Source organism: Haliotis asinina, chromosome 2 (genome assembly GCF_037392515.1).
Source record: "Haliotis asinina isolate JCU_RB_2024 chromosome 2, JCU_Hal_asi_v2, whole genome shotgun sequence".
Classification (NCBI taxonomy): Eukaryota; Metazoa; Mollusca; class Gastropoda; order Lepetellida; family Haliotidae; genus Haliotis; species Haliotis asinina.
The window spans coordinates 9311233-9337932 of NC_090281.1; the positions used below are offsets into that span (position 1 = coordinate 9311233).

Below are 26700 nucleotides of genomic sequence, written 5' to 3' on the forward strand. Positions count from 1 at the left end.
ATCAACCAGCATTAGAAGCGTGGCTGGTACGTGGAGAATCCCCGGGAAGACACTCCGAGAGGGGGCGTCGTGTAATCCATGTCTTCAGCTTGCATCTGCGTAGCTTTTCCCTTTGTGCCACAAACGCCCCTGAAAGAGTGGACTCGCATATGTAACAAAATGATAACAGCGTAACGTCAATGGTCACGTGATCTTTGACATTACCAGTTTCAAAGAGAATAAGACAATTTTTGTGAGCTCAATCGGAGTGCAGGTTTATTGTGATGGATCCGCGCATGTTTACAGTTACATACTTTGTTTAATACGATACGATACTGTCTTGTGAAAAGGTAATTTGAAACAAACTGTTTAAGTCTGAATGAACGAGAGCACATTCAGTTCAGTACAGGACAACAGTGTACCCACCGTTTGACACAGAAGATGACTGCAATTATGAAGAGGATCCCCACACCTAAAGCGAAGCCCGCTCCAATCAGTATTTTTTGTGGTTCTGTTAAGAACTCTGGAAACAAACGAATGTTGCACGTAAGAAATTACCTCATTTGAAGGTCATATCGGATATTTTTTAATAAACATAAATACCTATGTGTCAAGATAAACTAACTGTTTCTTTGTGGGAAACAAATGCTAACCGAGAACCTGGTGACAGAAGATTTTCCTTCTTTATATTGTCCATTGTTCCCGGCATTGTGGGTAGTTGGTCTCGCTGTCAATCCTGACTCAGTCTCTTTCAGACCAAGAGAAATAAATGAGACACAATTAAACACGAAACACTCCCGTTCAGTTTCAAAGAGTTTTGCAGGGTCGAATCGATGTTCAAACTCCTCTGTATGTTTATCATGTCACCATGTATTCTGTTGATTGTTGTAACGCAGCACTTAGCAAAATTTCATTTATGACACGGTGACATGTATGTATTCGAGACACATCCGTGTTTGTAGCGTATGTTTTATTTTGGATTAGACTTTCATAGGTTCCTAGTGTATAGATTATTGTGATGTTTTGGGGTTAAGTTCCATCCAGGATTTGAACCAACAATCTCAGAGAGAGGCACCTTATCGTCAACATATATAGTCACACATCTACATGTCTGATCATGACTCTGTTGGTGAGAATCAAGGACGGGATTCAACCACAAATGCGTGAGAACCTACACTTTCTGAGAAAGTGTAATCCCAAATATAACACACCTTTGCTTTTGACCACTTTCTGAATGTCACTGGAGACGGTGGGGTAGCCTTCGTCACGCCGAAGACCCGGGTTCGATTCCCACATGGGTACATTGTATGAAGCAGATTTCTAGCGTTCCCTGCTGTGTTCTTGCTGGTATGATGGTATGAACAAAGATTCGATCTTTTGGGTGTGCGATGAAAAGCAATGAAACATGTCACCAAACACGACCATTCGATCCACTTTTGTCACATCTAACGACAAGCATTTGTTCCTGAGGACCCGGAAGAAATATTTTGTTATACTCACCACTAAGAGGATAACCCGTTGTGGCTGCAGGAGGTGAAGTTGCAGTATCTGGTGTTGTTGATAAAGTGGTGGTTGTAGTTGAGCTTGACTCTCTTCTTGAGATAGTTGTGGAGTGGGTTGGCGTTGTAGTGGTTGTTGTAGTAGTGTATGTTGTTGATGTGAAAGTAGTTCTTGTCGGTGAAGTAACGGTTGTGGTAGTAGTAGGTGTAGTTGTTGTAGTTTTGGTAGTTGTTGGTGTGGTAGTTGTACTTATGGTAGTAATGGATGTAGTTGTTGTCGTTGTGGTAGTTGATGTAGTCGGTGTGGTAGTTGCAGTTATGGGTGTGGTAGTAGTTGATGTGATTGTTGTAGTCGTTGTAGCTGGTGTAGTTGGCGTAGTTGTAGTTGTGGTAGTTAATATAGCTGTAGTAGTTGTTGTTGATGAAGTGGCTGGCAGAGTAGCAGTAATAGTTGTTGAAGATTGTGTCGTAAAACTACTACAAGTGTCACAACACCTCTTTCTGTAGTCGGAACCGGAAGTTGAGCAGCTGCTCTGTACGCAGGGGCCAGATAAGGTATTGTCGCCATAGGGACAGTCTGGAACAGATTACTATGTTGATATGATAGTGTTGAATTCATTTGTCTGTGATAATTACAGGAATACACTATGTGTGTTCTCTAACAATCGGCAAATCCGTCATTGAAATGGACGTGTGTCTTTGTCTTTTGCGGAACATGACCAGAATTGTCAGTAAAAGGCCTTCATGGCAATGAAGGAACTACTTTCTACCACCGATGATCCCCCGACCACAGGAACAACGATGCCAACGGGTGAGATTCGAACCACACATTCAGCTCCGACATCTGACCGACGTCATCTGCCAAAGCTACATGGTACAAACCTTACGAAATTAACTAAATGTTCACTTGTAATAGTACATGAACACAAAATATGGATTTGTATTTCTCATATTCTCTCTAAACCACGGTTTGACTTCGGTTGTCGATTTTTGACGAAATGTAATTTGCAATTATAAACATTATCGTTGTAAATAATAGATAAATGCATGTTTGATGTGTAGCCGTTATCATTCCGGTGTATGGGTATCGTAAATATGGCATAAAGCGATCGGTTGACTAGAAGTAACAACATGAATGATACGGGAAATCATCCGATGCCTCCACCGGATAAATGCCCTGATCTTACCACCGCCTGTCGAGAAGGCTGAACAGGTCTCACAACAGCTGAAGTAAATGTCTTCATTATAACATAGGAAATCAGTTGCTTTGGCCAGAGAAGAACATCCAGAGTCACGATCACCATGAGTGCAATTTGCTAGAAAAAAATTACAAAATATCAAACATAAACTTGGGTGAAGGCATGAAACTTTGCAAAGAGGTCGAAACACTGGTGACAGTGCGATTCATCAAGGCTTGTCTTCTGATCCATTTGATACTTAGGAAAAAACCCTTGTGTGTTTGTGTATTGTCTTTATGATTTGTGACAATACAGTGTGGTCTGACGGATTTTCAAGGATACTGAAAGAAACATTCATTTGATGAATTTAATTTTGAGATACATTTTTAATATAGGACACGAAGCGGCCGTGAAATCAGATAAGCGTCAATCCAGAATTGATGACGTTTGATTTTTTTTTAACATCCAGTCAGGATCTAGTAGTGTTCTCATGATTCATGTCAGAACGGCAAATGGAAATGACATAGTGTGTTTGTGTATTGTCTTTATCATTTGTGACAATACAGTGTGGTCTGACGGATTTTCAAGGATACTGAAAGAAACATTCATTTGATGAATTTAATTTTGAGATACATTTTTGATATAGGACACGAAGCGGCCGTGAAATCAGATAAGCGTCAATCCAGAATTGATGACGTTTGATTTTTTTTAACATCCAGTCAGGATCTAGTGTTCTCATGATTCATGTCAGAACGGCAAATGGAAATGACATAGTCCTATCTGCGCGGAAGTATCGGTCAGTGTGTAACAGAGAGTTGTGGCTGACTTGATACGGTGGCGCTCTTGGTTGTTAAGAGGTCGGGGATTAAAGAAGTCAAATTTCCACTAACGTCACTAATATCGGGTAAAACTAACTGTGTTGGCCAGACCTGCATGAGTTCTTCGAGGCATGATTCTGATGAGTGAATCTGTGTGAACATGATTGGAGTTGTTTCATTTATTCGTGTTCATTGAGAGGTCTGAGGTGAAAGGTCAGAACTGACTACTGGCCATGGCATGACATGGATGTTTTGCTACTGAAGGAATTGGGTCAGAGTTCTGGAACGATGAGTAGTGCACTTGAGATCATATTGACCTATCATGGATAGTGTGGTGCTAAAACTGTCTAGTTAGTGCGACAGCCCATACCATCATTGTCCCCCCACACCATCATGGACACCCCATACCATCATGGACACCCCATAGCATCATGGATATCCCATACCAACATGGACACCCTTATTCCATCATAGACAACCCATACCATTATGACACCTGTAAATTCCGTGCAGTGGAGGTCGTGCACACAAATGTTAACATACAGCTTTTACGTGACATGCAGGGGAGGTCAATGTAGCGTGAATATTGCTAAAAGCGGTTTAAGACAATACTCACTCACTCACTCACTGAATGTCATTGTTGTTACGAGTGTGTATTGTCTGTATATTTGTGTTATTAATTCAGCAATAATTATTATTGGGTCACAAAGTTTAGTGTTTTGAATGATATGATAGATGATCCGCATTTTATGGATTGGGGTTTTCCAGGAATTATCTGGCCATGACTTCCTGTTTGTTTACTTCCGGGAGACATTGTTTCGAGGGCATTCTACTGTGTTGACGATGGCAGTAAGTGCTCGTACTTTCGGGAAACGACTGCAGGTATATATAAAGCCTGGTTGCCGTCGTCAGGACACAGATTCACATTCGGACATTCATTGGAGTTACATTACCAACGCTTTATCCGTCAACGTCTACTGCTGTCAGACATCTCACTGTGTTCATTCTGTACGACTGTTTCTCTCTCATACTAAGGCTTTGGTGAGTTTGCTATACTATATATTTTGAGACCCATTGCCTTAGATTTTGCCGCATTTGTATTGTATTTGAAATCTGTATTGTGAAATAGATTTGTGACTTTGTATAACTTGCTCTCGTTGCTAAACAATAATATCTGTCAGGAGTATTTTAAACTTGTCTTTGTTCTGTTTTGCTGGTTCACAGGGGATTTCTTATATAGTTTGTCACGGTACATTCTTAACCCTAACATTGTATATTCAAATCAACTGTTGATGGTATGAACAAAGATTCATTCTTTGGGGTGTACCATGACATGCAATAAAACAAGTCATCAAACACGACCATTCGATCCACTTTTGTCACATCTAACGACAAGCATTTGTTCCTGAGAACCCGGAAGAAATATTTTGTTATACTCACCACTAAGAGGATAACCCGTTGTGGCTGCAGGAGGTGAAGTTGCAGTATCTGGTGTTGTTGATAAAGTGGTGGTTGACTCTCTTCTTGAGATAGTTGTGGAGTGGGTTGGCGTTGTAGTGGTTGTTGTAGTAGTGTATGTTGTTGATGTGAAAGTAGTTCTTGTCGGTGAAGTAACGGTTGTGGTAGTAGTAGGTGTAGTTGTTGTAGTTTTGGTAGTTGTTGGTGTGGTAGTTGTACTTATGGTAGTAATGGATGTAGTTGTTGTCGTTGTGGTAGTTGATGTAGTCGGTGTGGTAGTTGTAGTTATGGGTGTGGTAGTAGTTGGTGCGGTTGTTGTAGTCGTTGTAGCTGGTGTAGTTGTAGTCGTACTTGTTGATGTAGTTGGTGTGGTAGTTGTAGTAGTAGTTGGCGTAGTTGTTGTAGTTGATGTAGCTGGTGTGGTAGTTGTAGCTATGGTTGTGGTAGTAGTTGGTGTAGTCGTTGTAGCTGGTGTAGTTGTTGTAGTCGTACTTGTTGATGTAGTTGGTGTGGTAGTTGTAGTTATGGTTGTGGTAGTAGTTGGTGTAGTCGTTGTAGCTGGTGTAGTTGTTGTAGTCGTACTTGTTGATGTAGTTGGTGTGGTAGTTGTAGTTGGTGTAGTTGTAGTCGTAGTTGTTGATGTAGTTGCTGGTAGAGTAGCAGTAGTGGCAGTAGTAGTAGTAGCACTACTAGTGGTGGTAGTAGTAGTAGTTGTTGAAGATTGTGTCGTAAAACTACTACAAGTGTCACAACACCTCTTTCTGTAGTCGGAACCGGAAGTTGCGCAGCTTTCCTGTGCGCAGACGTCAGAAGAGGTATCGTCGCCATAGGGACAGTCTGGAACAGATTACTATGTTGATATGATAGTGTTGAATTCATTTGTCTGTGATAATTACAGGAATACACTATGTGTGTTCTCTAACAATCGGCAAATCCGTCATTGAAATGGACGTGTGTCTTTGTCTTTTGCGGAACATGACCAGAATTGTCAGTTAAAGGCCTTCATGGCAATGAAGGAACTACTTTTTACCACCGATGATCCCCCGACCACAGGAACAACGATGCCAACGGGTGAGATTCGAACTACACATTCAGCTCCGACATCTGAGATAAATGCACAGTGCAATTATAAACAAACGAAACGTAATTTGCAATTATAAACATTATCATTGTAAATAATAGATAAATACATGTTCGATGTGTAGCCGTTATCATTCCGGTGTATGGGTATCGTAAAGCGATTCAACAAAGCGTCGATTGACTAGAATTAACAACATGAATGATAGGGGAAATCATCCGATGCCTCCACCGGATAAATGCCCTGATCTTACCACCGCCTGTCGAGAAGGCTGAACAGGTCTCACAACACCTGGAGTAAACGTCTTCATTATAACAGAGGAAGGTTGTTTTGGCCAGAGAAGAACATCCAGAGTCACGATCACCATATGTGCAATTTGCTTGAAAAAAAACCCAACAAAATATCAAAGAAAAACTTGGGTGAAGGCATGAAACTTTGCAAAGAGGTCGAAACACTGATGACAGTGCGATTCATCAAGGCTTGTCTTCTGATCCATTTGATACTTAGGAAAAAACCCTAGTGTGTTTGTGTATTGTCTTCAATATTTGTGACAATACAGTGTGACCTGACGGATTTTCAAGGATACTGAAAGAAACATTCATTTGATGAATTTAATTTTGAGATACATTTTTAATGTAGGACACGAAGCGGCCGTGAAATCAGATAAGCGTCAATCCAGAATTGATTTCATTCGTTTCATGCATGTATATTTATAATGCCGCCATAGGACACGAAGCGGCCGTAAAATCAGATAAGCGTCAATCCAGAATTGACGACGTTTGACTTTTATTAACATCCAGTCAGGATGTAGTATTCTCTTGATTAATGGTAGCACGCCAAATGGAAATGATATAGTCCTATCTGCTGTCGGTCAGTGTGTAACAGAGGTGGTCAGTGAAAGGTCAAAACTGACTACTGGCCATGACATGACACAGGTGTTCTATGAGGGGATGTCAATAAGTTTTGAGCCTTGCATAGAAAAACACAAAATATTGGTATGAACCACATTTATTTTTCAACATAGTCCCCTTGTGAGTCAAGACACTTGTTCCATCTTTTCTGCCACGCGCTGATGCCATCTCTGTAGAAGGCGCCATTTTGGTCCTCAAACCAAGCCTCAGTAGCAGCAATAAGCGCATTATCATTCTGAAACCTACGACCACGCAAGTGTTTCTTGAGATTTGGGAACAGATGGTAATCACTTGGTGCCAGGTCTGGAGAGTAGGGGGGATGCGGCAAGATTTCGTACCCGCATTCCTGGACAGCAGCGGCTGCAACGCGAAGGGTGTGTACTGGAGCATTGTCTTGATGTAGAAGAATACCACGTCTGATCTTGCCCCGGCGCTTCTCCTTGGTTAACTGTCGCACTTGCCTCAACAAGTTAGCGTCGTATTCCCCATTTATTGTTCTTCCTTTTGGTAAGTAATCTATGTGGATGACGCCTTTGCTATCAAAGAAGACTGTCGACATTACCCTCTGCACTGACCTGGAGGCTTTGAACTTTCTGGTCCTGGGAGAAGTGACATGTTTCCATTCCATATATTTTTGTTAGCTCTCAGGATCATTGTGGTGGATCCAGGTTTCATCACAGGTTACTAGCCTAAAGTGAAAATCTTCTGGATTCTTGTTGTATCTGGTTAGCATGGAGTTGCCTATGGTGACCCTTGTTTGCTTCATTTCATCTGTAAACATTCTTGGCACCCATCTTGCGCACACCTTAGACATGATGAGATGTTCATGAAGAATTGTCTCGATGGATCCGTGTGAAATGCCTGTGGCCTCCTCTAACTCGTCGAGTGTGATTCGATTTTCCAACACAAGTCTATGCATTCTGGCAATGTTTTCCTGACTAGTGCTTGTTGTTGGGCGACCTGGACGGGGGTCATTTTCAAGACTCTCTCTACCATGCTTAAATTCATTGACCCATCGTTTGATGGTAGCAGATGAAGGGGAAGACTTCCCATAAACTGATGAAAGCCTTTCTTCAATGTTCTTCCCCGAGTTTCCTCCAAGAACTAAAAACTTAATTACTGCCGTGAGGGGTGTCTCTTTCTGTCAGTGGGAGCTGTTCAATAACTTCTGAGAGTCGGATACCAAAACTTATATATCACATCAGCTACACCCCAAGGATCAATGTCGTACCATAGGCTGTGACACCTGGGTATGAAAAATGCTCAAGGCTCAAAACCTATTGACACCCCCTCGTACTATTGAAGGAGTTCTGGAACGACGAGTTGTGCACTTCTGATCGCATTGATCTGTACCCTTACCATGGACAGTGTGGTGGGAAAACTGGCCAGTTAGTGCGACACCCCATGCCATCATGGACACCCCATGCCATCGTGGACACCCCATGCCATCATGGACACCCCATGCCATCGTGGACACCCCATGCCATCATGGACACCCCATGCCATCATGGACACCCCATACCATCATGGACATCCCATGCATCATGGACACCCCATGCCATCATGGACACCCCATACCATCATGGACACCCCATGCCATCATGGACACCCCATGCCATCATGGACACCCCATACCATCATGGACATCCCATGCATCATGGACACCCCATGCCATCATGGACACCCCATGCCATCATGGACATCCCATGCATCATGGACACCCCATGCCATCATGGACACCCCATACCATCATGGTGCCTGTAAATGCCGTGCCGTAGAGGTCGTGCACACAAATGTTAACCTGTAACACCCCAGTGATCAGCAGCATAGGCATAAATCTACGTAAATGGGATGCGATGATATGTGAACCAAATCAGAGAACCTGAACACCAGATCCCCTTAGTTGCCTCTTATGACAAGCGTGGGTTGACGGTGACTAATTCTGACTGGATATTCATGGATTATCTTCAGTAGACGAATAATGGACAATGTCACCTTAATGTCTATAACTGCTGCTACCGATGTTGCAAAAGAATCCAATGCGATCGATATAACGCACGGGAACCACAATAATGAAAATATACTGACCAGCAAAAGAAACTCAAGTTTTGAAAAAAATGAAATTTCATAAAAGTAAGCTTTCATGTATGTGTCTTCTGTTTAAAAACTTGAAAAGAAACAACGTGTTGCGTTTGTTTTGCTGTTTGGTATACTTTGTCCTTTTACGTCTTCTTGGTTGTCCATCGTTACGATAATGACTGTCCTTTTTCTTGTGTGAGCACGGATTTGGCTGGTCAGGCCGATCGCTGATCGGCAGACACAGTTGCAGTGGGGGCATGGAAACTGTCCGGGGTGGTCAGGGTCAGCGGTTGACGCTTTCCCTCTTCTTTTCTTCAAATTTGTCCCGCGCCCGGGTAATAAGGACGCGCCAGCTTGACCTCTCCGTAGCATGCTGCTCGGCTTGGCAGGATGCCAGAGTGTCTTATGCTGGACTTATTATAGTTTTTGAATCTATTGTGTGGTATGTCTTGGTTCCTATTCCCAGACGAAGGTTCGCCATACACGAGCTGCTTGGGCAGCCTGTGGTCATCCAGACCTTTTACCTACCACTACACAAACGACATGACCAAATGAAGTCAAACACTGATGTGTCGAACCTACCCTTTTCTCGCAGTAAAAGGTCCTAATCCAGCGGTTGTGTCGAACACCTGATTACTCACAGTAGATATATGGGTCTTTCAACTTCGAGACAACGGTGTTCGACTGCATTAGGTGTAACTCTCAATCGCCATGCCTATACTTACCAAGAGGAGACGAGTAAGCGGCACAGGTTTCACAACAGCCGTTGGCATTCTGTTCATCGTAACACAGGTTTCTGGTTTGGTTTGTCACACTGCTACACGAAGAGTAGCGATTGCCATATGCACAGTTTGCTGTTGAAAATATACTAAATATGATAAGGTGTAAATCTCGAAATCGACAAATTCCTGAAATGGTTCCTATACGTCAGTCACTATGGGTTGCCTGTATCCCTAGTATGCGGAATTAAACGAGTGTCTACACTTAAGGTCGAGGTCGAACGTTTATTCTCTAAAACCGTGAACATTCCACTATTGACATATGTAATGGATAAACCATGGCGTTTTCAGAAGTACAAAGATCTTATTGAGTGAAATATGTTTGTAGGGCACTATCTGATCTGCCTGGCAAATTAAGGCGTGTCATATGAGACACGATCACGTTACACCGTCTTTGCAGGTATTTGTGAGGACACTGTTGTGAAGGCGACTGGATAATAGGCCAACAGGATATGTTTCATGATAATCACGTGTCTGACTCGTTCCTTGCCGTATCCAGTCCGCCATGTTGTGTATTGCTGACCGTTAAACAACACTCACTTATTCGCTCAACTACTCAGTACAACATGATGATAACGAGGGAGTGAGTTCTGTTTTACACCGCGTTTTAGCAAAATTCCAGCAATATCTCGGCGGGGAACACCTGAACTGGGCTTCAGACTTTGGGGGAATCGAACATGGTCTTTGGTGTGACGAGTGTACCTTGAACCATAACGTTACCCACCTCCCCATCATGATAATGACTACCAATCCATGCCCATTGTTAACACCGTAACACAATCTGAATTTGTGTAAGACGCATGCAATCTTTATCATGGACGTACTGACTGAACCCAATTTGTCGTTTAGGACAGCGTCCAAATTGACTATAATTGACTGTAACGAATGTCTGGTTAGTAATGACTGAACCCAATTTGTCGTTTAGGACAGCGTCCAAATTGACTATAATTGACTGTAACGAATGTCTGGTTAGTAATGACTGAACCCAATTTGTCGTTTAGGACAGCGTCCAAATTGACTATAATTGACTGTAACGAATGTCTGGTTAGTAATGACTGAACCCAATTTGTCGTTTAGGACAGCGTCCAAATTGACTATAATTGACTGTAACGAATGTCTGGTTAGTAATGACTGAACCCAATTTGTCGTTTAGGACAGCGTCCAAATTGACTATAATTGACTGTAACGAATGTCTGGTTAGTAATGACTGAACCCAATTTGTCGTTTAGGACAGCGTCCAAATTGACTATAATTGACTGTAACGAATGTCTGGTTAGTAATGACTGAACCCAATTTGTCGTTTAGGACAGCGTCCAAATTGACTATAATTGACTGTAACAAATGTCTGGTTAGTAATGACTGAACCCAATTTGTCGTTTAGGACAGCGTCCAAATTGACTATAATTGACTGTAACGAATGTCTGGTTAGTAATGACTGAACCCAATTTGTCGTTTAGGACAGCGTCCAAATTGACTATAATTGACTGTAACGAATGTCTGGTTAGTAATGACTGAACCCAATTTGTCGTTTAGGACAGCGTCCAAATTGACTATAATTGACTGTAACGAATGTCTGGTTAGTAATGACTGAACCCAATTTGTCGTTTAGGACAGCGTCCAAATTGACTATAATTGACTGTAACGAATGTCTGGTTAGTAATGACTGAACCCAATTTGTCGTTTAGGACAGCGTCCAAATTGACTATAATTGACTGTAACGAATGTCTGGTTAGTAATGACTGAACCCAATTTGTCGTTTAGGACAGCGTCCAAACTGACTATAATTGACTGTAACGAATGTCTGGTTAGTAATGACTGAACCCAATTTGTCGTTTAGGACAGCGTCCAAATTGACTATAATTGACTGTAACGAATGTCTGGTTAGTAATGACTGAACCCAATTTGTCGTTTAGGACAGCGTCCAAATTGACTATAATTGACTGTAACGAATGTCTGGTTAGTAATGACTGAACCCAATTTGTCGTTTAGGACAGCGTCCAAATTGACTATAATTGACTGTAACGAATGTCTGGTTAGTAATGACTGAACCCAATTTGTCGTTTAGGACAGCGTCCAAATTGACTATAATTGACTGTAACGAATGTCTGGTTAGTAATGACTGAACCCAATTTGTCGTTTAGGACAGCGTCCAAATTGACTATAATTGACTGTAACGAATGTCTGGTTAGTAATGACTGAACCCAATTTGTCGTTTAGGACAGCGTCCAAATTGACTATAATTGACTGTAACGAATGTCTGGTTAGTAATGACTGAACCCAATTTGTCGTTTAGGACAGCGTCCAAATTGACTATAATTGACTGTAACGAATGTCTGGTTCACTTTAAGATTTAACGCACATGATGTGACGTAGTATATAACTAAACAATTGTTTCCCTTGTGCCGTGCCAGGATCCGGTGCCCTTTGCAACTCAGTGTCGTGTACGCCCTCCGACGTAAAGCTGTTGTGTGGGAAGAATAGTATTCAAAACAACAGGACACTAAAACTACATATCATTTACTCACCATCTTCCGAGGTGTATCTTGAGCAAGTTTCACAACAGGCGTAGGCGTTGTTTTCGTTGTAACACAGATTCCTGTTGTCCCTGGTCACAGCGGTACAGTCAGAACGGTCGCCATACGTGCAGTTTGCTGAAAACAATATACGACTACTTACTGAATATAGCTGATATGCCATTAAAAAGCAGGGGATATTGGATTTACAATATAGATAAAATGCCAATAATGAAGCCAAAGAGGAAACAGGTTACGAGGAGAAATTAAGGGATTGTGACAATTTATCCATTCCTTTGGAAATGTTTCATGTGTGTGGATATATATTACCTTTTCTCACATATGCATTGGCACTGGTTGGTCGTATGCTCGCAAAATTGAATATCCCATTCTTTTATTAATTGTATATATACAAAATGGATGCATGCATCGTGCAAAATGTAAATCCTACAAGTAGCCGTGTCCTGGGTACAATGCTCAGATAAAAGTATGACCGTCAAGATACTTAATTTTTCATGGGAGTTTATATAACGTTTTGTGATGAAACACAGATCGTCTTGAACACCGGTGTTCGTCTTTATGATATCCTTCGAAATACAAATTCTTCAAAATTCTTCGACTTACCTAACGACGAAGCAAAAGCTGAACATGTTTCACAACAACCTTCAGCATTGGCCTGATTGTAACACAGTCGTGTCGTGCTCCGTGTTATGGCAGCGCCACAGTCAACATATCTATCTCCGTACAGGCAGTTGTCTACGGAAAACATAATATACCAATACACTTGGTAAATCACCAGGGTATGTTGTATATGCGTACCACTGTGTACATTTCAAACGTCTAGTAAACACAACGGTTAAACATGGCCGTGCTCATTGTGATGCGCATCAGATTTGATTTTTCTGTTTAGATCCGCACTCAATATGTTTCCAGCAATGTGGGCACCGTTTGTAAATAATCGAGTTTGGACCAGACAATCCAATGATTGACAACACGAGCGCCGATCTTCACAGTAGGGATACGATGACATGTGCCAACCAAATCAGCGAGCCTGTCCATCCAATCCCGTTTGTCGCTTCTTACGACAAGCATGGGTTGAAGACCGATTCTAACAAGGAACATCACAGGTCCAGTCACCAGAATAGGTGGTAGCATTAAGACATAATTAAGACAAAACATAATTAAATGCAACTTAATTTACAAACCCTACCTAAGCCACTTGAGACTGTAGACGCAATAAGTTGGAGGTGGTGGCATCTTTACGGACATTATGGTAAAACAGACGAAACATTTAAAAATTATTCCCTTTGTTGTACAGCTTGTTTGATTTATTGAATTACCGATTACCTTTGGTAATTTGTGATAACAGATCACTCAGGACTGAAAATAGTCACTATGCATGTGAAATCCATGAGGATGCGAAGCATATCAGGAAATATAATCAGAAAGCGATCACTATGACAATAAATACCGTCATTCCTCTTGTTGTCGAGACACGCCTTACAGCAGACGGTCAAGTAATAAGACCTGTAGCACAGACGGGGCGTCCCGCTGATCAGCTCATCACAGGTCTTGTTTTGTGGGTACACGACTGGTTGGTTTCCGTAGAGACAGTCGGCTGAAAAAAAGTAATAGGTTCCGGCAAATGTTCATTGAATTCAGCCAAATAACGTAGTCTAAAAAAGTGCATACACATAGGGGCAAATACTCACACGCACGCACGCACACACAGACACACACACACATTTGCATGTTTAAGGACGGCCTTCTATCATCACAGCGAGTAACGTGACACGCGTGATAACAATGGATAGATGAAGTAGAATTTCTAAATTAATTCAATACATTAAAGCTGTTGATCTACACTCACGATTGTCTTGTTCCGGTGCATCTACAGACAGAGCACACTTCCCAGCAACACACCACTGAAATTACAAGTGTACTTACATGGCTACTATATTTACTGAAGAAGTAATGACAACATTATTAAAAATTCGGACCAATTGTTGTAAGAGTCAACTGATAAAGGCATTAAGTTTTCATTCACTGGTCCCCGTAGCCAAAGTGTCGGTGTCAAGATAGAGTGAGATCAGACACAGATGACGTACCTTTTTATTGCCACATGGTGTTCCATCGGCAGCGTTGCGGTACTCCCCAAATTCTTCATTGCCACAGGCCATTCTCTTGCATATGTTTTCAGTACCACCAATATCCACATCCTGCAGATGTTACGTTCATTGTGAGACAATGAACCATGAAATCTGATCATAAAAAGTTTTTGCATTTCGCAGGGAATATCTGGTGCATTCATTCAAGGTTTTGTCTAACTGTATTTCTACGTCCCTTGCTGGTACCGTTTGCTAGATATGCCTCTGTAATTGTTTAGAGGATCAATATAATCAAATGTATAGCTAAACATAAAAGCCTATTTATTTAATAAATCTATCCACCATCCATCATATGACTAGGTGTTGTAAAGCCAACATTAAAGAACTTATTATATGAGAAAAACTGTACCTTTAATCTAAAATACCATTTGAATTGCTGAAAGTGAGCATAACATCTTCGAGATGTTATGAGATGTTAAAGCAAGCAGACAAGTGCATTTTTGTCTTTACGGGTATGACAACGTCAGTTTTACGAAGATTCAAAGTACAACAAAACCGTGCTACAATATATTAATATCCAGTGCCTAATTCCACTGAACTGTTGTTATAGAGGCATTATTGGTGGTTAACGACTCGTTCCCCGCTTTTAAATGCAACACTATTTGACGTGTGAAGGTTGACATACAATTTCAGTTAATCAGTTCATTAGTTTCAACTCCCTAAGCGCCTTCTACGCATCAGCATTAGACCTACACTCGTGGTCTAGGGTTGGCGTCGTGTCATCTTGCAACGAAGTAAAGGCCTTGCCATTGATTCGCCTGCATCCAATATGTTACTAACAAACTTACTGACAGCAGGATCAGGATCCATGTTATTAAAATTGGTTAAACTATGGAAATGAGCATACACCTTACGTGCCAAACAGTCTTATAAGTTTTCTGACAAAGTTTTGATCCACACGACGTCTCCGAAAGATTAAGTGCTATGTGTTATTTGTTATCTGGGAGAAAACATGGAAAGTAACAGTAAAGTATATTCGTACCTATGTGGTAAATGATACACATGAGCAGATATTCTGCATAATGTGATAAATAAATTCCTTACTAATCTCAAGTAGAAGCCCGGCCCATACATCATTTCGCATTGCGTGTGGACGTCGTACAGCTGTCCCGGCATCGTCCCCGTGATGTTGGTCACAGACACTGGCTCGAGTGGCTTCTGTAAGCATTCCTTTTGTGAATCTGTACTGGAAAGTATACAGGAAGATATCGCACTACAGATATCACCCAGGAGATATCACAGTGTCAGCCAGTAGCAAATAATAAACAATATCGTTATAATGACTACGTTAACGAAGCCTAGGCGTTTTTCGCTGGTATAACACAATAATCAGAGCTACTTCCCTTTGTCGTGCTAGGATCCGACGGGTCCAAGTGAAAACACTAAGTCTAAGTCAGCCGATTACCAAGTTACCAAACTCATACCTGTGAAAAATACCTCTGAAAAGTTATTTCAGCAGAGCTAATGGCAAACAAACTGAAATTGTTATTGGGCATATATATGAGACATAAACGCCTGATGAAACCAGCACTATTCTGTCCAACCAGATTCCTCTTGGCGTACAAGGTTAAGAAGCAATAGTTATATCAGTGAATCCAGCGATGTCAAATCCAGGAGATTCGTAAAATCATCGACACAAATACACCACCCTTTAATCTTTGCACTTTCAGAACGACTTTGTGACAAACGACTTATGCAGACAATGCATAAACACTTCTTTAAGCGGCATTTTAGAAGTTACGAGGTACTTTTATGGATATTTCGTGAGTGCGACGTTTCGATACAGATTATTGTACTGCTTTTTAGACTTTCATACCAACCCGTTTTCTAGGATGCCTTGGATGAAGTTTTGGATGTAACGTAAGGAACACGTTGAGAAGACGTAGTAGTTGTTGTGGTGGAGTACTAGGGTGCTGCTGTACCCGTCGCCGGACATGATATACTGGTATGAAGAGTTGCATGTATTCTGGTCGCCATCATGAAGGGCGTTGAGTCTGCGAAATACGCGTTTAATTTTACAATATTTAAAAATAACACCCCGATTAAAGCAGTATGCTCGCAATATTTGAAACCGCGATGGGTTTCGCAAACTGAACCAATTTGAACCAATGACCCTTTATGCCAATAAAATGATTTGAATACACTGTCATGCAACCTCGTTTTATCTGACGAGGAATAAATCAATAGCTCAACTCGATCCTTGCTCATTATCTTTACCAGAGTTCGGGTACACAAAGCTTTCGCAACGTTACGACTTGTCGTAGCGCCATACTTTATTATAGGCTTTCGAATGTCACATGGAAGAAATCATAAGACACTGGTGTTTAGCAGGGCCAAATTGTACAAAGCGTTCTTAGCGCGACGATGATTTTAATTCCATTTTGTAATATAGACTTAAGATCGTCGTAGCCCTAAGTTCGCTTCATGCATGTGGGTCTTGCTAAACACCAGGATACGGACCCACAAAGCCTTTGTAACGTTACGACAGGTCGTAACTATATAGCTCACCACGGACTTCGATTGTCACACGGAGAAGATCTTATCTGCTAAACACCAGGGTCCTAATCCACAAAGTGTTCATAACATTATGTCATTTATCATAGACTGATAGCACATCTTACGTGATATGTACATCGGATTCTGAACCACTTACGGATGGCAGACAATTCAAGAATACGTCTTCGTAATGTACTTACGCATGTCCTATTTCGTGTGTTGTGACGAGCATATCGTCCACCAGGTTTTCTGTGTACTCCACAGCCGACACGCTGTCTTCCGGGTACTCACATACTGCTCCTATGTTAGCGTATCCTGTAACAATACAGGCTAGCGCATAATGAATCACATACCAGGAGTTTTTTTTCGAATATTCAAGTTAACCGAATACGCGGTTCAAACCCGGTCATCAGCGTACCATGTCAACGTCTTGCCTACTAGGTTACTTCATCACATCATGCAATGAGAACTATCTGTTTTCTGTGCTTATAGTTCAGTCCATATTTTTTACGTGTTATCTACTACTCTTTTCCTTTATCCCTTGAACAAAAACATAGACGACAGTAAAGATAAACCCACAACGACGCCCCAAGCCAGCGGATATATATTGCTCTTGTCGCCCAGAGGCGATTCATTTAATCATGATTACAGTTTCAATTAAGTTGGAGTATACACAGCAGGCGAGTTATTCTTGAAACGTTCGTAGAGCTACGTACTTCTTAAACTCATTCTTTACACATTAGCTACGATCAAAGTTAACAATTCTTAGGGTTACGAAGGTTTCGGGAATAAGGGCCCAGATTTGTGATAAGAGGTTTTATCATATATATGTATTTATTGGTCTAAATACATTCGGCTGTCCCAGTCCAAACCCAATAGGTGCCCTGCACTCACCAAACAGGTCTGTTGTGTTTCCGGCTTTGTCTGTATTGAATAGGTCGAGTCTGAAAAAGAATCAACTCCAAGACAGCCCACCTAACAGATGATGTTAACTTTGAGCACAACGAACACTGACATGTTTCATGGAGACAGTGTGCTTACAATGATGAACATGATGTCATTATCCACTAGTTAGGTAACGCCGTTCTGAGCGGCTTATCAGTTGAAGGTTATCACGTGTTGAAGCTGATAAAAAAACAACTCACGCCGTGAACACCACAACGTGGTCATTGTCAGGGAACCCTGCTGTAGAAGCCTTCCAGCTGGTGATGTCCTTCAGAAGTTGGTTGCCTTCTATCTTTGTTTCATTAACTATAGCGTTTTGGAACGGCTTTGGGGACAACTCATCCTTAAATGATACATCGAGTACCATGGTACATACGATAACTCATATTGTATGCTAATATATCTAGAGAAGTTCTGGGAGAAGTGAAATAGTACATGTTTTTATTTAAGATCACATCAATACTGTCTCATGATTATGATGTCTTTCGAAATAACATATTATGTTAGTATTCTTATAATTTTCTATATTAGCATGTTTAAATTGTTTATCTGGATCCTGTATGTGATGGGAGTAACGTTTATCAGTATGACTAAAACCTGTATTGTTTAGTGTTTGTGTAGTCGTTGGTTTCACATTAATTTCACACTCGCTGTGCGCAAGCGCAGAGCGTGTACAAATATCTACTGGTCAAATTCCGCTTTGGTCGTACGTTTACCGATTGTGTAAACACACTCTAAAGAAAACGAAAAATCAAACCAAATACATAGTTTCATGTCTGTTACAACATATTTTTATACTTGTATGCACCAATGACTGGGAGTACTGAAATAAATAGCTTGATTTATGTCAATAAGTTCTTGTATAAACACATCTTGCCACCACCCTTCTTCCCGCACATCCCCTTCTCATTACTATCAAAACACACATTTCTGATGCAGTTGCAACCAAAATAGGACATCAATACCTGAAAAGCATATGTAAATCGATATATTTAGTCAGCTATGAACAGTTGTCACTCGGATATAATTATTATTTAATCATTTTGTTTTGAGTGTATTTACACTATCGGTAGTGACCAAACCGGACACATATGACCAAACCGGAACTTGACCAGTAAATATTTTTACTCGCTCTGCGCATGCGCACAGCGAGTCTGAAATTAATGTGAAACCAACGAATTGTAATGATAGGTGATGCCATCATCATGCTTTACATTTGATGTCACGCGCACAGCCTTGCACCAAACTCAATATTTGTGAAATGTGATCTTTAATTCAAGTTGTGATACACCAGGGTATGTTCATTAAACCCGTTGTACGTTTGTAAAAAGAGAGCAACTGGAGACGGCTATCTTACCTCAATGATATACCCCACCAGATTTATGTTGTACAAAGGTGACGCCGCCTTATAACGGAGATCTACCTAATGTGGAAAGAGAAACGTGCACATTATATAACCAAAACCCAAATGTTATAATAAGGCCATGAGCACACCTTAACTCTCTTAACCCACCCCTGGAATGTCCCTAGGAGGTACAGTAAGAAACCTCACCCCGTTTACAAGATGTGCAAAGTGTCTCCTGAGTCCTTGTTTAGTTTCCTGGTCTTTTAAGGCTTGGGTCGGCTGTGTCGCTCTGTCAAACCATCTGTGAAACACAAGGAATCCAGTAGTGGAATATGCTTTGGCAACAACAACAAAAAAGAAAAACAACAACAACAAAAAAAACCCCCAAAAAACCCAAACAAACAAAACAACAACAGCAAACAAACAAAAACACCCACTTTGATATGGTACTATAGTCATAGAAACAAATAAGGGAACAGCTGAAAGTACAAGTGTTCCTTTATTCTTTTCCAGGTTCTTCACAAGGTTTGTATTGCACTGTGAGTGAAATTCTGGACATAAATAAAGGAACACATGAACTTTCATGTGTTCCCTTATTCGCTTCTGTGAGTATAAAAACATAGGTAGACTTTAAAGTAATAAACAACGCAACATACATTTCTACTTCTCTCTTGCAATTGTAACTATTGGGTAAAAGTAACAGACAGTGCAGTCTAAATGTTTAAAGTCTTCTTTAAATATACACACATGAAAAGTGTTGAAGTTGAGTACCTTTTATAAACTGAGTATTCTATAACTGCTATGACGTCAACGTAGATTGGGGACTGAACCTGGCGCTTCTTCCTGAAGGATTGTGATGTCATCCCTTCCCAGTCACTCCGTGAACGACCATTCTCTAAAAGACCATTCTCGCCATCACCTGAAAACAATACCACCATTCACATTTTGTGACATGAGTAATCCTTTGTGTTAACATCACGTTTATCTTGGGTGTCCACCTTTATGTTAACCATGTCATTTATGGCAGATTTCAACCTTTGCACACGCGCGCACACACACACACACACACACACACACACACAGAGAGAGAGAGAGAGAGAGAGAAACAGACACACACAGAGACACAGACACACACAGAGACACAGACACAGGCACACAGACACAGACAGACACACACAGACAGACACGCACAGACACACACACACACACGTGTGTCAGAATGATTTCACCAAAGACCTTTTTTTCAATCAATAAACACAATGAAGCATTTTTATTACGTGTAGTTTAATCCATCTATTTCCTTTCAAACATGGCAAGACGAATTCGTTATAATCAGTGTATTTATATTTCTATCAATGGAAGGGTTGGTTCAACATAATGTTTAATTATGAAAATATGAAAAGGATTTATTTGTGGCAGTAACGTAAATTATTGTAGCAATTAAACAAAACACTATTTCTGCACGACTACCGTAAAGACAATTTTAGGGTCATTGATGTAAATCATTTAAGGAATATAAATTTGTATGAATCTTTTCAAATCAACTGATGAAAAAAGAACCATGTAGAAGTCTGACATCAAGGGCAAATGTTATCTGTTCGGGGAATGTTTCCCAAATATCTCAATCTTATAGGGGTTTGGACAGGCTTCTGCAGCTGTCAACATGCAAGTGCACTATATGTGTTTTTGTGGTTTCATTCCTGTTCTAATTCTAACTACTTTATCGTACACGCTGACTTTATGAATGATTTACTTTCCTCTTGTTATTATGCATTATTATTATCATTTCAGACAGTGTAATCTATATATAGATCTTGTAGCTTATATTCTCTTTGGTGGATTGCAGGAAGCGTTGCTCTGATATATCTTCAGTGATCTTTACGTGGCCACACCATGTGATGGTGTAAAACCTTGGGAAGAAAGCGCAGCTTCGCATGACAGAACAGTTTCAATAAATTCTCTCACTCACTCACTCGTTGCTTTCGGAAATTTAGAGAATGACATGTTTATAACTCTAAAATCGAAAGAGTTGTTTTTCCTGCTTGAGAACAACTTACCATCAATGTCTATCTGTGGAATGTGCACAGCTGAAGATGTTACTGTGTATTTGATTTCGCCGGAAGCTGATCTCGTCGGCTTCAACTCAAACATACGCTGACTAGAGAACAAAAGGAAGCCTTCCTGAAAAATATACAACAATAGTAACATGCATCCTTGGTACACAGTTCATAACATATACTCACACGCAAAAGAAACGCAAGTTTCTATCTGAACTGAAGAACCAAATTTGGACCCCTAATTTCATAATACCTTCGGTACATAGTGATGCTTGGCGATGCTTGGAACATTTTCTGTATCATTTTATAAGATCAATGTGATCACAACAAGAGGAAAACGAATCGCCAAAATGCACCACTCAAATGAAGATGTGGACATGATGCACACTTCCCACGTGGAATTGAATATGCACGATTTTTCACTACCTGTAGTGGGTATAAAAACCGCCAAGAACTTTGGCATATCCTTCATTGTTCAACAATGCCGCGACTAAACCAACATGAGAGGAATCAGGCTATCGGACGTTTACACGCTGGAGAGCCTGTCCAACACATTGCTCGGCACTTTAACGTCAACATAACGACAATCTACCGTCTCCAGCATCGCTATAACACAACACAGTCAACCAATGACCGTCAACGAAGCGGCCGACCAAGGGTCACGACCCCTAGGCAAGATCGTCTCATGACACGGCAACACCAGCGTGATCCTTTCTTAACAGCAAGCCAAACTGATCGGGATACTGTCGGGACACATAATCGACGCATCAGCCGTGACACCGTTATCCGACGGCTGCGCGCCACCAACCTACGATGTCGCCGACCAGCACGTCGTCCAATACTCCGACCACACCATAGACAAGCACAACTTCAATGGGCACAGGGTCATCAAAATTGGCGTCAGCGTGAGTGGAGACGTGTCATCTTCTCTGATGAGAGTCGCTTTTGTGTGTCACATGCAGATGGACGGGTCAGGGTTTGGAGACGTCAACGAGAGCGTTTTGCTGACCGAAACGTGTTGGAAAGGGATGCATGGGGTGGTCCTAGTGTCATGATTTGGGCCGGAATTGGACTTAATGCTAGGCTTGGATCAATGTGCTTCCAGAATGTGCGTCAAGGTCGAGGACGCGGCATCACAGCTCAGCGTTACATTGACCAAGTCATCAGACCTCATGTTGCTCCATTTTTTGCCCGACATCGGAATCACATTTTCCAGCAAGATAATGCTCGTCCGCATGTTGCAAGACTTACCATGTCCTTTCTTCAACAGCACAACATAAACGTCATGCAATGGGCGGCCCTTAGCCCTGACCTTAACCCCATCGAGCACTGTGGGATGAGATTCAGAGGCGTCTCCACCAAGTGCAACCAGCGCCTGCAACTGCTGATGACCTGCGTACAGCTGTACTGGAAGTGTGCAGAATGATCCCAAGGGCCTTCACAAATCGTCTGATCAACTCTATGTACAGGAGATGTGTGGCAGTGATCAATGCTAATGGTGGGCACACCAGGTATTGAATGACGTAATTCAAATGATCGAAATCGGAATTGCTGACACAAATTGTAAAGACCTTATTGAGTATGGATACCAATGAACTGTGTTTGCTCACATTTCTGTACATCTGACTCCACTCGAATTTGTATACTTAACTGTTGACAAAGAAATACAGTGATGCTACATGTCAGACTTGCGTTTCTTTTGCGTGTGAGTTTATTTTAAGTCTGTTTATGACATTGCAGCAGAGCTATCGCGAATATACGCGACATAATCTGACCTAATCTACAGGTGTAAACGTGAATTGGTAGCACATATATAGATGGTATCGCTGTATAACGAAATGCATTTAATCAGCTCCGCTGGAACAGAAAGCCGTCCTTCTTTAGAGGTATGATATGAAATGACCATTCTGCAGGCAAGAATGAAGCCAGACAAACCCTTCCATTGCCATAAGTAATCTGAGCATATAGTGTTGATTGGAAAATGTGTCTGAAGACCCTCTGGATCCGCCTATGGAAGGTCTTAAAAAAAACCAACCCCATGTCCCCCTCATGTAGGCTGTAATTCTATCACCGACACGGCTTTTTAAAACTTAAACGATTGTGGGCGCCTGATGCAAACTTTATAAACATTTTCATTTTAACTGAATAATCGGCAACACGTACAAATATATAATATGGTTGATTGTTCTCATGCATGACACAGGACACTTCCATGTTGGACAGATAAGTCACATCCTGGTACTCGGCTGTTCTCTGAAAGAAACAAAAGTCTTACAATCGGAATGCTTTATGAATACATGCAGGAGAATGTCCGTTTCAAATGTCGGATTTACACCCGATAGCAAGTCAATATAGATACACGAGCTTCAGGTAATGTATTGTTTAAAGAATGTGAGCTGGGTATTTGCAGAAAAAAATGGTATTACATTTCTTTGCCTTTCGAAATGCAGTTACGTCTCTTGGAAATATATATTTTCATATATGCTTGTAAAATAACAAAACGTAAATGAAAATTAATGCATTTGACTTCTATGATAGAAGCAATGAAGGTCTGACGCCCTTGTGGTATCACATTATTATCTGCCTACCCGTCTACAGCTTTGATACCCTCTCGGTTCCTCATTAATATCTGCCTACCCATCTACAGCCTTGATACCTTATCGGTTCCTCATTGCTATCTGCCTACCCGTCTACAGCTTTGATACCTTCTCGGTTCCACATTAATATCTGCCTACCCGTCTACAGCTTTGATACCCTCTCGGTTCCTCATTAATATCTGCCTACCCGTCTACAGCTTTGATACCCTCTCGGTTCCTCATTAATATCTGCCTACCCGTCTACAGCTTTGATACCTTCTCGGTTCCACATTAATATCTGCCTACCCGACACAGCTTTGAAAGCCGCTCGGTTCCTCATTATTATCGGCCTACCCGTCTACAGCATTGATACCCTCTCGGTTCCTCATTAATATCTGCCTACCCGTCTACAGCTTTGATAGCCTCTCGGTTCTACATAATTATCTGCCTACCCGTCTACAGCTTTGATACCCTCTCGGTTCCACATAATTATCTGCCTACCCGTCTACAGCTTTGATACCCTCTCGGTTCCACATTATTATCTGCCCGTCCGTCTACAGTTTTGTATATATTCCCCTATCACTGCTTCAAGAAAATGAATTTTCAGATCAGCAGTTGTCACATTTTACCACTTTCTAGAAGGCTGTGAGTATTCACGATTCGCCTTTTTGATCTGTGCAAAGTATCCCTGTCGACTTTTATATCATGAAGACATACAGTATCAAATACCTTCAGATTCATCGAAGCACATATCGAACTTTAAACAACGCACTTGTAGTACACATTCATTGCATAAACAGCACTGAGCTATAAAACCAGAATTACTTCTAGCTCCAACACGGTATCTCTGACGATGACTGGGTTCCCTCTGTCCTGTCTACACACATATACTGGGGCTGTAGACTTCACAGACGAGCTTGCCACGAGCTGGAGTGTGACGGAGTCATTGTGCGTCCTTACAGTCACTGTAAACTCCCTGGGGAGAGTACAGCTTCTCAACACCGGATGTGGCTTCAAAATGTCAACGGACGCTTCAATATCTAGAAGATATACATGCAACATATTACCCACAGATGTAAAATGATTAGGTTTGAAAACGTACCGGTGGGTTCTTGCAAACACTACTGGTGTATGTCAAGCACTGTCCAATGGTCTCCGATAGGAGTGCGAGTAAGAGGGTCTCCAAAGACCTATTCTAGTGAGACGTGTTGGGATTGATCGGGTCTGGATCGACTTTCAATGACAAGAAGATATGACTACACTATGGTACTCAAATGTGAAACATTATCAGGCATCTACATATTGAGACGTTTACTTGTTTCCCGACAAATCTCATGATATATGTTAAAGTATCTTAGCATTGTGAAATCGCCAGCGTTAGTATTGAGGAATGTAGGAGGTAGTAGGAGGCGATGGAAGGATGGAGTGTGGAAGTGTCAAGATCCCTTGGGATGTTGTATTTAATACAACTGATTTTTTTTTATCAAAGCCAGCTACGCACGTTTACAGCGACCATCATAATGCTACCTACAGTGTTCACCAATAAATAATTATTTGGACTTGTAAACACCCTGCCTGGCATTTAGAGACTAAAGATTGATCAGTTAGCATATTACTCTCAATAAGGTAGCGCAATGAAAAGGGGTGCAGCTAAACGCAAACACATGCATTCACATCACATTATACTCGAAGCGTTGTACTGGGATAATACAGGGCATAACTAGGGTTATAACAGGGTGGCCTGACCACGAGAGATTGTATGAATGGTATTTGCGGTGTAAAATGAAAATATGATATATCAAACAGATACAACAGACATACTGGACAGTGGGAAGCATCAGTGATGACTGCTGACAACACGTACCGCCAGTGGGGCAGTTGGTTGTAGTGATTCATTAACACATACTTATGACATAATGGGAATATCGTCAGAATCGTACAGTCACTCCGCTTGAGTCACGATAATGTGGTTTATGGAAAGAGTTGTGTAGCTTTCACGTCAGTCATATGTTGACCTTGATAATTCACCACGAATACACAATAATCACAAAGACATCTTCTTTTCATTCAAGCAAACGTGAAATACGAAACGTGTTGGCATATCCCATGTTAAATGGACATATAACTGAATGTAAACGCCCTATTCTGTTATTATCTGTTATTATAGAACTCACCGTCTTGGCACAATCCGAACCGTCCTAAGATAAACAGGATAAGAACTCTCATTTTCAGAAAACTGTATGTCGAGTTAGTTCATCGGAATACGTTTAAATGTTTGACGGTGATATCTGCACGCCTTTGTAGGTAGACACAGTTTTGTAAGCCTGTACGCTTCAATGCGTATCAATACATTGTGAAATACGCGCTGTGTATGGGAAAACTCCCGTGCGCTTTTCATATTCAGTCACGACTTGATATGTACGCCCTGGCCTAGATTGATTTCAATTTGCAATTGTCTACCTACAAAATGATAATCTCCCAATGTTACACCTCACACTTTGTTTACATGGTAGGGAACGGGTGCATTCTACTGCAGGTATGTGATCTGAGTGTATCAGGGTGTGCGTTTGATGTGTTCATGTAACTTGGGATTAAGGGTTTTGGATGCAGTCTCAATATCCGTTGAAGTGTACAGATTGAGGCTGAAGGCTAAAATGTGTTGGATTGGGTTTATAGTTATGTATTGCTTTGTATATCTCACATAAGGCGTTGCGTAAACGTTATATACATTGTGTAGGTTAAGGAATCGGCGGGGTAGCCGCTCGTCACGCCAAGGACCCGGGTTCGATTCAACACATTGGTACAGTGTGTGAAACCCATT

General features: G+C 41.3%; 1 protein-coding gene across 1 annotated transcript; it reads right to left on the minus strand.

Moving 5' to 3' along the window:
- On the minus strand, nucleotides 1-26120 carry LOC137273718 (uncharacterized). The gene is made up of 24 exons (XM_067806521.1): nucleotides 26054-26120; nucleotides 24705-24919; nucleotides 23467-23556; nucleotides 21304-21427; nucleotides 20018-20165; nucleotides 19454-19547; nucleotides 19259-19324; nucleotides 18102-18244; nucleotides 17851-17900; nucleotides 17157-17286; nucleotides 16281-16454; nucleotides 15505-15646; nucleotides 14401-14511; nucleotides 14163-14217; nucleotides 13764-13910; nucleotides 12917-13048; nucleotides 12305-12430; nucleotides 9726-9854; nucleotides 6264-6389; nucleotides 4915-5769; nucleotides 2666-2794; nucleotides 1480-2055; nucleotides 406-502; nucleotides 1-129 (listed from the first exon to the last, which is right to left on the minus strand). Exons 1-24 carry the CDS (start codon nucleotides 26103-26105, stop codon nucleotides 12-14), a joined length of 4029 nt encoding a protein of 1342 aa, XP_067662622.1. The 5' UTR covers nucleotides 26106-26120; the 3' UTR covers nucleotides 1-11.
- Nucleotides 26121-26700: the final 580 nt, after the last annotated feature.